Below are 12,969 nucleotides of genomic sequence, written 5' to 3' on the forward strand. Positions count from 1 at the left end.
CCCATGAACCAAAATAATTCTACGTGGTAAGCATGTAATATATATGTCATTGCAAAATGTTTATTAAGTGAAAAAGAAGCACATCTTTGTACGTAGAACATGTTCAGTCCTGAAATGTGCATGTCACTACTTAGAAAAATTCACTTGTGAAAGTACCCAAGAATTACTTTCACATGTTGTGTATAAATGAGATGGAGGAGAGCAATGTGATAAACTGTGTTGTTATTTTAAATTCATACATTATTTTAGTTAGTCTGTCACTTGATGTTCTGCTAGTTAAACTGTAAACATAAGTGTATCCAGAACTTACCTCACAGATATAATTCAGTCCTCACGTGCAATGGTCTGGTTCTAGCTGACTTCAGGAAGGACTGTGTGGGCCTCCAAGGATGGAATTTGGAATAAATTTCAAAAAATATATAGGGAAACATTTTTAATGGCTCTTAGTAGACTGTATTTATCACTATAGCTAGAAAGACTTTGTTTCAGTGAATTTTAATCTCATAGAATTGAATTTTTGACTGATTATGAACAGAATCTTGGAAACCTATAGTCCAACAGTTAGTGAAACAGGTGAATTTCTGGAGAATGAGAGATGGAGGTAACTGTGTAACTGTGAATGGAGAGATGGAGGTAACTGTGCTTGTCTCTTAGTGGCTTTGATTAATAGAACTTAAAAGTTCATTAGCTTTTCACTGTTCGTCACAAATACGGTCTCTCTCCTGCTGGCAGGAGAGCCAGTGCCAAGTTCTTTTCCACTGTGTGGAGTGGTAGAGGTGCTCTGCTCTGCCTTCTTGCAGAATGAAACAACAACAGCGCTGCTGTCTGACTTTCCCAGCAGGCGGGGAAGATGAATGGAGCTTTGTCTGTAAATTTCACACAAGTCAAAGCTCCAGGAAAACCCATATGCACGTCTGTTTATCTGTTAGAGAGAAACCCACTCCTACAATTTTGCAGTGTGAGTGGCTTTCTTGTATACCTCACTATAAGCTGTTATCATGTTTCAAGGTGTTTAAAAAACAAAATTCATTTTTAAAATCAGAAGCGTTTGGAAATATTTAGCATTGAGGCCCCCCAAAAGTGCGGATGATGTCTGTTTCAAACAGAAGAAGAAAGTTGCACATTGTTGGAGAGCATCAGAAAGCATTCACGTTCCAATTCTCTTCTGTACAGCTGATTTGCTGCATCACTGTGGGCAGTTCCAGATCTACCATGGTGTCTGAGAACCAAAAAAAGCATAGGTAGATGACCCACTAGTACAATTTACAGTCGTTGGATTAGGCTTCAGATTGGTTCCAGTAGATTCATAATTGCATCCATAAATGCCTATGAAATGCTATGAGCCACACCTATATAATGGAAATAGAAACCATACAAATACCTTTAGAAGGAGTCCTGTATGTAGATCATGCTTTTTCCTCTGTGTTTGTGCACTGCAGAACATTCAGTTAATAAATCAGTAATACAGACTTTGTTTATATTAATGTATTATTAGTAGATTAAACTAAATTTAAATTTAACAGGAAGTTGAATAAATATGTGGCATTATATTTCTTACAATCAAACTTTTCATCATCTGTCAGCCTGAAAGGGTTCTAGAAAACATAGATAATAATGCCTTAATTACTTTGTGTTTAATGTAGACATTTTTTTTCCTTTGTAATGCATTGTTTCCTCTCAGGCAGTCAGGACATTATCATTTGCTGAGAATTAAATTCACCTGAACTGATTAAAAAAAAAAAATCTGTGAAAAGAATTTGAAGTGGAAGACATTGTTATGCATAGTATCAGTTGCATTTTGCTTGTCTTCTAGAGTCACATACTTATTTTCCTTTCAGCAGTCCTTTAACAAATATGGAAGTGATGCTCTGCAATCGCAGTGTTTAACTTGTTCAGATAGATTGACTTTTTTTTTTTTTTTTTCCTTCAGTCACTATTCTCGGAGGCGGGTCTGTTCTTCAATTGCATTTTCTATGGCTTGAAAATCCAGGACTTGCCAGTCACGTTCTCTCCCTTTTGTCTGTAGGTGGCATGATATTGCCAACATGTCCCACAACAAATCCTTTTTTGCACTAGAGCTGGCAAACAAAGAAGAGACAATCCAGTTCCAAACTGTGAGTGGGTGTTTATTTTTTTCACTAAAAGAATAAACAATTACATTTCCTTTCTGTTAAATTTCTTTAACTTGTCAGTTACATTTCTTTCTGTATGTATAGGAGCTTTGAACTATATGAATGAGTCAAATATAGGAATACTCTCTTTGGCTGGCTTTCTAAGGGAAGGCACTTCGGAGGGGAAGGCATTAAAAATCTGACCTTTTAGAGTGAATACACTGGTTTTGTTGAGGTGGTCATAAATACTCTGATTCATTCCAGTGAAATTTCTTGCATGTGTATTTTTTAGCCTTTTAAATCAGTGGCATTTAAAGTTAATGTTACAGCTTAGAGCTTTGCTGGATGGGCCACTGTGGACTTTGCAGAATCATGTTCATGTAGCATCTGCTCCTTTCCTTTGTCAACAAGGCAATTTTTGAGAGTCTTATGGCATGAGATAGATATGTATACATATATATATATGTGCACACACATGTTGTAAAAGGTAGTAGTATTATGACTGCTAAGAATGCCATCAGCAAAAGGCTTCTACTTTCATAAATCTAATAAAATCATTAGGCTAGAATACCTGTTCAGGTCTGCAAAGAGAAGATTTAAGGAAAATCTGATGACAATAATGTAATTATATTAAAAAAAATGGTCAATGCCAATTTAATCTTAAAAATTTCAGTGGCTTCTGTGAGAGCAAATGATAGCTATGCATATTTTACTTAATAGCAATTTTTTTGTTTTTTGGCAGGAAGATATGGAAACAGCAAAATACGTGTGGAGGATGTGCGTGGCTAGACACAAATTTTACAGACTAAATAAATGCAGCCTGTAAGTAGTATACACTAGCAGAATTCTTGATGCCCTTGAAGCTTCTGTTGGGAACCAAAATCTTTTATAACCTCTATAATATCTTTATTTTTCTATCTTTATTTTTCTTTTTAGTTTATACTAACTAATAACTTGGTTTTTTCCTATTTTTTGTGAGAAAAAAATTTATCACCAATTACTAAAACTTATATTTAAAAATGGTTTAAAAAGGGTTCAGCTTTATAACAGAGAACAATATTAAACTTAAATGTTTACTAAGGTAGTAGTGTTTGGCCCCTGCTGCTGAATCTCAGTGCTGTAGTAGACTTCAGTTGCTTTGGGGGCCAGTAATGCTAGAATGTTTGAGAGATACTGAAATCACTGGGATTTTGGCCTGTGTTTGAACGAACTGTTTAAAGATCACTCTGAAGGCCTTTAAAAGGGTGGGAAGGGTATGTGAAGCACTCTTGAAATGTGCTGGATTGACAGCTGAGAGGTATGTGGTCCTTTGGGTATCCATGGAATCTGTATAGCTCAAGTAGCACTAGTGGCAGTAACAATGTAAATTTAATACAATTCATCAAATTAGATTTAAATGGGCTGGTCTCCAGCTTGTAAATCAAGGGCTAGAATTTGAGCTACTCTTCTCCACTGGTACCAGCTTTCCTTCAGTTATGTTACTTCAGTCAAAGGACAAAGAAACAGACCCAGTAAATAGCCTGTCATGTAAAAAAAAAAAAAAAAAAAAAAAAAAAAAAAAAAAGTGATTCCCAGATGTGCCATTCCACTTCTTTGTATGTACATCTGCAACAAGCTACCTCTGGGGGGCTTGGTACAAAATTCCCTTAAGCCAATGGAAAGATAGTGGAATGCTTTGTACCACAGAACCTGTTAGTATGTTTACTGCAAACTCAGCTTGGAAGAATAGGATTAATTTGGAATAGCCCTCTTATCTTAAGCTTGGTTGCCTCTTGAGAGGGGGTGAGAAATATTGGTAGTATTAGTGTATTTATAAGACTCTTTCTTTGCGCTCTGAATAATATCAGTTCTATAGCTATATTGAATGTCAGTCTCCAGGATTACTTATTCTGACCCTTTTACTGCAGCAATTTTATTAATAGGAAAAGTCCTCAAAAAAGTTTTTTTTTCATCTATCTCCACTGTAAGATTCCCTGTCATCTGGTCCTGCTGCTGAAAAATGTCTTATGCATGCCTATATAAAGTTCATTTTTTTTTCTCTGTTGGTAACTGGGACCTTTCTTAATTAGCTTTCTTTGTATATTAGCTGACTGCTTCAGTTTTGTCTGTACATCCTTGTCTTTAGTGACTCCCCGGACTCTCCAGCTGAGGAGGGCTCTCAGAAATCTTCTCTCATTCTTTCCCTTCCACGCTTTCCAATTCTTTCTCGTCCTTCATTTCCCAAAGGGTGAGCTGGAAAATCATTTTTCTTTCTGAAATCTGGCAGTTCCTGTATTTGTATTACTCTGTCTTTTGACCACTGTCTTACTACAAGGTGCAGAGTGCGGGTGCAGTGTAGGGTGGAGAAAAAGGAGCTTAAGGTTACTGAACAGTCCATCTTGGAGGTAACCTAAAAAAATATCAAGTTATTCTCAATAGCTAGAATGTTAGAACATATAAATACTTATGCAGCATAGTTACGCTTTGCTCTTTCTGTAACATTGCAAATACTAAGGACCTTTTGTAAATGATTTTAAATGAGGTCTTACAGAATGGGTGACTTACAGTATGAGATTTTGCATGGGGTTCAAATTTGCAACTGGTTGCCAGCTTTTTTGTGCCCTTCTACAAGAATAGCTTCAGGGCCATCTCCCTTTTGTGCTCCATAGAAAGGAGACAAAGAAAGAACTAGGGTATTTTCATCCTGTTTTTGTTTCTGCTCATACTAGCTGCAGTGGTGGTTTACAAACAGTGCTCTTTCCTTTCGAGACTCTTGGGAAGACTGTTTAACACAGAGCCTGGCTCCAAGAAATGCAGAGTGTTTTTAACTGAAATTGTGAACAGTTTTTGAGATCTGAAGTAGGTGTTGGTGTAGTAGGAATTGTTTCTCACCATATGATTTCTTTTGTAGACAAACCCAGCCCATTACAGTGAATCCAATTAGAAGGCAGTCTTCCTCCAGGATGTCCTTGGTAAGGAAATCAAATAGTCTTATATTTGCATTTTTATTTATCTAAATTGACTTTGAATGAAACACTAGTTTCTTTCAGTGAAATAAAATGAGCAGTGAAAAAGATGAGCCTAGTATTTGAGAAACTCTTCTTAACTTTTGGAAAAAGCTGATATGTAATGTCTGAATAATGGAATTAAAATAGTTACAGTGCAAAATATTTTAAACACTTCTGTTTTTAGTTTAGTCTGTCTCTTACAGACTCTCTTAGATGTCAGATGGCAAGGTACAGTGTTGGTTGTTTTTTATTCCTTTTATGACTTCATGGGAGATACTTGCATTGCAGATTTGGAGAAATGGTTTAGGACTAAGTTTTTGTACAGCATTCTTCAAGACTTTTATTTTTTTAAAGTAATTCGTGATTTTTTTTGACTAATAATAAAATACTTTCTTTCTTAGCCCAAGCCTCAACCTTATATGATGCCTCCACCACCTCAGCTGCATTACAATGGTCATTATACTGAACCATATGCATCCTCCCAAGGTAATTTGTAGCAGAGTTGAAAAGTTCTAAATCTTAAATAATTGTAAACATGGTTATAAACAGCCAAACCTTTTAATTTTATTGTCATGAAAACTAAGATCACGCTATCCCACTTTAGAAGGTAAAAGCTATAAATTGAATTTTTTTGCATTTACTTTTGCAAAAGTTGGATAAATTCATAGGCTAAACGTGGGACAGGTTTGCAGTGCATCACTCATTGCAGTGCTTGCTTCTATTCTAGGCAAAGGCTGATGTGATATATTGGATAGGAGAAAAGTGATAGTTACTGGTGGCATATACAGCAACTATAGATAGCGGTCCCTCTTGCATGAGTTTAAACTGACTGGAGTTTTTTGTTTGTTTATATACCAAACTGATACTTTATGGCATTCTGAGATCCTTGTCAGTATTGATCTTGATAGCTGTGAAGACTATATGAGCCCCCAGACAGCTGGGAGAAAAATAAGAGTTTTTAAAACTAGAATGTAGGAAGAAAGGAGTTTGTTTCCAAGATTGTTAGACAACAAGGTGATGGGGAATCCAAAGGTTGAGGAGGGCCAAAGGTTATGGAATTGTTTAATGTTTGTTTGAAAAAAGGAGGAAAAAAATAATTAGAATTCCAAAGGAATGTAATCTGTGCAATTAAACAGTGCAATTATGGCTGTTTTCTGTCTCTTATTGATTGTTACGCATTGTGTCTTTAGTTAACAAAGTTGCTGCCCTAAAGAGCTTAACCTAATCTTGTGCAAAGTAGCCTCAGTTACTGGGTACTAAGTAGCCCATGCAAAGTAGGGTCAGTGACTATCACACTTCCTACTGCAGAAATCTTACTTCTGGACAACTTTTTTCAAAACAATATCATTTATTATCAGCAGATTCATTAAAATAAATACAGTAATGATTTTGATGACTTTAAGTGCTACTTAACTAAAAGAATCTAAAGCAGTGACTTATTTACTGTCTTCTGCAGCTTGGCAGATTAACAATTACTTCATTGGCTGTACAAACTACTAAGTGTATGTTGGATGTATAAACTGCGAGGTCATTTTCTTTATCCATCACAGTGGTTATATGTTAATGCGCAAAGAATATATGGTGGTTGTTTAAACTGTGTCCAAAGCTTCTGGAGAAAAGTTGTTTTGATTTTATTAAGGGTCTTATATTCACTTATGACCTGAGTTTTGTTTTGTTTCTTACTTTTTAAGCTGATCTCATTAGATTAGTGCAAACTCTGGTGTGGATGTTCTTTCTTTCAACTGAAGTGTTTTAAGATTAATTTGGATTTGGTTTAACTTAGGCTGAAGCTTAGCAAACCTAACCTGAACTGAAGAAAGCCATTCTTAAACAGAGGTAATGTTTTGCTCTAGGAGTTTGTATCATCTAAATGATCATTATAGGTTATTCTGGTATGCATACCTTAGGTATCAACAACAACAAAAAAGCTGTTATGTTTTTTTCTCCTCCCAGTTCAAGACATAGCTACGAATAACTGAGATCTGGAAAATCTCAAGCATAGGTTAGCTAAATGTTAGTAGAGAATATCTTCTTCATTTTGTGTCTTGGACATAATAATTGTTCTTAAACTTTATTTTCAGATAACCTCTTTGTGACCAATCAGAACGGATACTATTGTCATTCTCAGACTAGCTTGGATAGAGCTCCTCATGACTACAGTGGCCGAATCCGCAATGGTAGTGTCTATAGTGCACATAGCACAAACTCTTTGAATAATCCACAGCATTACTTGCAGCCATCCCCCATGTCTTCTAACCCAAGCATTACTGGAAGCGATGTCCTCAGAACCGATTACGTCCCATCGCACAGACATAGTGCGCTAATACCACCCTCTTATCGGCCCACACCAGACTATGAAACTGTAATGAGACAGCTCAACAGGGGAATGATACATACAGATAGGCAAAGCCATTCGATGAGAAATCTTAACATCAGCAATTCATATGCTTATAGCAGGCCTGATGCCTTAGTTTACAGTCAACCTGAAATACGAGAACATGCTCACTTCACTTCCCCACAGTCTAACCATTACCCATTTAACCTAAATTACAGTTTTCATAGCCAATCCCCCTATCCCTATCCTGCTGAAAAACGCCCAGTTGTTGGGGCAGTCAGTGTGCCTGAGTTGACAAATGTACAACTCCAGGCTCAGGATTATCCAGCACCAAATATAATGAAGACCCAAGTCTATCGACCGCCTCCCCCATACCCATACCCAAGACCTGCAAATAGTACTCCAGACCTTTCCCGTCATCTCTATATTAGCAGCAGCAATCCAGATCTTATTACAAGGCGAGTGCACCATTCTGTCCAGACATTTCAGGAAGACAGCCTGCCTGTTGCACATTCTCTTCAGGAGGTCAGTGAACCTCTAACATCGGCACGCCACGCCCAGCTGCAGAAAAGGAACAGTATTGAAATAGCAGGCTTGACTCCCAGCTTTGAAGGTATAAGAATTAAAGAGAGGACCATGTCAGCATCTGCAGCAGATGTGGCTCTTCCAAGGGTTATCTCAGAAGGGTCACAGCCCAATATTCTGATGGAGAGAACAAAACAAAAAGAAAGTGAGCAAGAAGGCATGAACTGTGAGCATAAGAAAACCCTTTCAGATGCCACTATGCTGATTCACAGTAGTGAGGAAGAGGAAGAATTTGAAGAAGAAAACAAGGCTAGTACAAGCCTGTCACCTCTCCCTGAAGATCAAATGCAACTTTCCGCCATTATGAGTGGTTATTCTCATGATTCTGTACTGAGCTATCCCTATAGCTCTGTTCCTTCATCTGCTGGACCTTTGCATATTCTTGACCCTAAATTACATATTACAGAGACAGAAAAGAGAATGAAGGATATGAGCCCAGTTCATTTACTGGTAGAAAGCCAGGTACAAAGAAGAGGAGAAGGACTGCTTACTCCGTCTATGTCGGAATCTGACCTTACAACATCAGGGAGATACAGAGTAAGAAAGGATTCAGTAAAGAAGCGACCTGTGTCTGATCTTTTGTCTGGGAAGAAGAATATTGTGGAAGGCCTTCCCCCACTAGGTGTAAGTGAATATTATTTCTCTTGTTTTGGATTGTTTCAGGTTGTTCTGTGATTGTGTGGGACTTTTTTTGGTTGGTTATGTTAAAAATCAGCCTGAGAGATGCTTTTAAAACATAAGAATTAAAAGCAACCCTAAACTTCATCTTTATTTTTCTGTTTTTCTCTCATTAACTTTGTTTAGCTATCTTTTATCCCCTTCTCTGCCAGTTCTGAGTTCTGTTTGTATAGTCCTCCCACACAGATCCAACTGCGCAGCCTCCCCAGTCTGATACAGCTAACCTAGCTAGCAACTGTAGAATGAGCTATTTTAAAGTCAGTCCTGGTTCCCATGTTCTACCCTACCTATCCTTTTCTGGGACAGAAGCAACTGCTTCCATTCCACTACCAGCTTTCTAATGTTAGAACTTCCCTTATTGAAAAATTGGGTGTAACTGAATGTCTGCTTTTTTTGATTCTTTAGCTTTTCCCAAAAAGGGGAATCTGATGCATTAAGATAATAGATTCTCTTTGCTTGTATTTTTTCCTTTCTTTCCTCCATCTCTTCCCATATCCTTTCCCTTTTCCCTTGCCTTCAAGCTGTTTTTATCCCATTAAGTTTATTCCTTGCTGCCATTTTCCTTTCTCCTACTCCTATGTTATGACTCCTTAAATAGAAATAAATGGAAGGACTGTAGCTTTCACCTTTCCTGTAAGTCCTACCTCAAAGAAACATCAAAGTCTATGTTGGACTGTACAGTTTCATTGTCAATCTTTACCACTTACTTTGTTTTTAACTTTTGCTCACCTTATATAGCTCCTGGCATATGTTGAGTGCTAATGAAGGAAGACCATGTTTTATAGGGGATGGTGGTGTCTTTTTTTAAAACTATTTGACAGTGGACAGTAACTCAAGCAAAGTTAACATCAATCAATTAAAAAAATAGTTTTCTGCAAGAACTGAGCTGCAGTGTGGAACTAGCATACTAAATCTACTGCTTTATTAACTGTTCTAGCTGATGCTGCAAAAGTAACCTGGATTAAGCCATGCATTTAACTAGTTACTCCTCCACAGTTTTCTTGTATGTCAGTCTACTAATACATGAAGCTGGGCACAATAAAACAGTCTAGGAATTTATACTATCTTCCTCAGCTCCAGTCATTTGATCATGCTTTCCTAAGCCTCCTTCCTCCAGTTTGTTATGTGGACATAGAAAAAAATAGTAATATACTTCTACTTGTATTCACATTTAAATATAGCTGCTTTGTATTTTGTTCTCCGTATAATGTATTTTGAAGCACTGGTGAGTCTACCTCAATCATACACTGCCTTTTCCTTCTGATAGTCATGTGAATATTCATTTCAACCTTTGAAATGAAATTGATGTTCAAACTTTTTTCATTGGAAGCTTTCAATAGAATGCTTTCCAGTTCAGCGAGTAACTTGTATAGTTACACAGAATCATTTTATTTATGTATTTTTTGGGGGTGGCTAGTGATTCCAGTTCTTTCAAGAGTGATAATTACTACCCAGGGTTGTGGCCTCACACCTTCAGTTGCGACCTAGCCTTGCAGGGAGCAATATTTGTCATTCTTGTGCAGTTTCAGTAATTTGTCTGGAATGAAGACAGACTTGTGTCGTGTCCTTGGAGGAATGTAGTCCCACCACCCTGATCTCTCACTGCAGTCCTTATTAAAGAAAAGGGTCAAAGTAGTATTTAGTTTGCAGAAGAGGTCAGGGAAGTATCCTTTACTAAACCGAACTCATCTGGGTTCTGCTTTATAACGTAATCAACTATTTAAGAATATTTGTAAGTTTTAGCTTTCCTTCTGCAGGGCATGAAAAAGAATAAAACTGATGCAAAAAAAATAGGGCCTCTAAAGCTAGCTGCCCTAAATGGACTGACCTTGACTAGAATGCCTTTGCCAGACGAGAGGAAGGAGGAATCAACAAGAGCAACAAATGATGAACGGGTATGCTGAAATTTTTTAATCCTTGATTTCTCTTTCACATTAGTGATTTTTCAGAATGAATTGCGTATGAGTGGTGCTTTGTATTGGCTTCCAAAATGCTTCGGATTCAAAGTAATTCAAACATTGAGCATAGAAACAAAATGATGAATGAGATTTGCTCATTGATAGACATACCAAGTGTGACTGAAGATTTTTCTTTAAGGTTTAAGAGGACAGTAATTCACTGTAGCTTACCCTTTGAACATATAGGCAGCAAGTTAAATAGCAACTGCTAGTACATTTTTACATCAAGGCTTTCTGTTTTCTCTCAATTTTTAGGCTTCTTTACAGACTAAAAGGTCTGAACTTGATTGTAATGATTAGTAGTTTATACAATTTTAACAACAAATTGTGTAGTTAAATTGCATCTCCAGGATACAGCTTGTTCAGACTGTATTTATCTTTTTTCCTCGGGTGGACTCCTGAGAATGTAGACGGAACTTGTGTGATCTGCTGAAGTTTTAAATTCATTAACCAATCTCAGATCACTGAGAGAATGTCAGGTTCCAGAATTGAGGATTGATACTTGAGAGAGATAAGATGTGACCAATATCAATAAACATACCTCAGCCTGCCTCTTTCCTGGGTGCAGGAAAGTGTGAAATATAGTGAATACGCAGACTGTGAAGGGCTATGTAGAACAATGCTGTCGTCACCTATCTGACCAGGGAGCAGTTAGGTGAACCAAGGCCTGCGCTGACTATTGTACGTTCTGCAAACAGTCATCACTTTAGAGGCCAGTCCTGAGCATGGATGGGCATCCTAAGCTGCCGTCCACTGCAGCTCAGTCCATTGGCAGTCACTGTGTGTTTCGTGGGATTAGAACCAGAAGGAGCAGTCATGGTCTCACCAGCTGCCGTTTCCAAGTAACATGCCAAGACAATTGGTTGTAAGTCACCTAACAGAAATTCCGTTTTGGGGTTTGAAAGCTTGGAATGAGACCCATAAGAAAGAGGTTTGACTGTAATTTTATATCTGAAAGTGTGTTGAAATGGCTTTTAGAGCTATATATGCTCCTTGAGGATGCTAAGGAATGGAAAGTAACACTGTTATTGAGATACACTTCTACATTTAGTACCTATTTTGGTTATTTCCTCTTGCAGCCATCATCTTTTCCAGGATTGACTTTTATTGAATTCAGCATATCATTATTCAGCTAGCTCTGAGAAGAATCTGTACAGTCAAGTTATGAAAAAGACGCATGCCTCTACACGGTCTCCTCAAGCAGTTCATGTAGGCAGAATGCATATCAGGAAATGGGAGTGATTCCTAAGGCTGTGGAGAAGGGACAAAACAAATCAGACATGTGACGTGAAAGAAAGTCTAGACTGCAGATATTTTTAGAAGACAAAGACTTACGTGGATTCAGTGCCTATTTCTTTGCTTAGCTTCATGTTGCTGTCAGGTTATACTGGGAAATTTGGCCTAAAGACACTAAAGAAGCTTTTACAGTGAGTGTATTGATGTGTAAATTATATATAATGGAGGTTTTACACTTTCCTCTGCAGCATTTGCAGTACAGTCATTTGACACGATGCTTTTCTGGTCTGATACTGCAGAGCAGTTGCTGTGAGAGGCTGGGGACATGTGACATAGATGAAATTTTCTGGCTGAAATCTCACATATTATTCCTCTAATTATTGTTGGCAAGCAGATGCTGAAATTCCAGAAGTGTGTTATGATTTAGAAAGAACTTAGTTTTGGAAGAATAAATCTGTTTGGGGGCTTATTAAATAAAATAGACTGAATTATTCTAGTAGAAAAAATTATGGGTTTATAACTCAGCTGCAGGAGGAGATTCCAAGAAGGCTTTGCTGCTGTCTTCAACATTTATTATTTTCACCGTAAGGAAATGTGAAATATTTGCAGTGAGTGATTAATTCATGCACTGAGCCAAGCATTTTGTTTTGGAACTGTATAGTTTTTCTCCACCTTCACCAGAAAGTTGACTGCTTTTTTGGGGGGGGGAGGGGGGTTGTTTGCTTTTTGTTTAGATTACAAGGTTAAAAGTGATTTTTTAAATGATGTAATCCAGTGCGCTATATTGAGGAGAAAGATTAATGAGTGTTTCTTGTTTAAAGGTATTTGAGGCAAAGTTTATAGTGTAGAATAATTACCTTGTTTGGCCAAATATTCCTTTGCCCAACTGGGTTGTCTCTATATAAACTAAGAAGTGATTTTTGTTTTCCCCCAGTGATAGCCACAGTCTTTGCAACCTGGTGAAATATCACAGGGTTCTTAGGCAGATTTCACTTGAACAAAACTCTTGCTGGTTAGTTGCTTCTAATTTATGGTATGTTTTTAAAAAACATTAATAGCTGGAAAAGCATTAAAAAGTG

At 37.4% G+C, this 12,969-nt stretch overlaps 1 protein-coding gene across 1 annotated transcript in view; it reads left to right on the forward strand.

The window, feature by feature from the left end:
* Positions 1-12,969, forward strand: part of PTPN21 (protein tyrosine phosphatase non-receptor type 21) — a 47,020-nt gene that overhangs the window by 23,584 nt on the left and 10,467 nt on the right. The window contains exons 9-14 of the mRNA XM_026112134.2: positions 2,027-2,114; positions 2,854-2,933; positions 5,002-5,062; positions 5,500-5,584; positions 7,180-8,642; positions 10,454-10,591. Coding sequence (XP_025967919.1) covers positions 2,027-2,114; positions 2,854-2,933; positions 5,002-5,062; positions 5,500-5,584; positions 7,180-8,642; positions 10,454-10,591 — 1,915 coding nt within the window. The remainder of the gene's footprint in view (positions 1-2,026; positions 2,115-2,853; positions 2,934-5,001; positions 5,063-5,499; positions 5,585-7,179; positions 8,643-10,453; positions 10,592-12,969) is intronic.

Source organism: Dromaius novaehollandiae, chromosome 5 (assembly GCF_036370855.1).
Source record: "Dromaius novaehollandiae isolate bDroNov1 chromosome 5, bDroNov1.hap1, whole genome shotgun sequence".
In the NCBI taxonomy this organism is placed as follows: Eukaryota; Metazoa; Chordata; class Aves; order Casuariiformes; family Dromaiidae; genus Dromaius; species Dromaius novaehollandiae.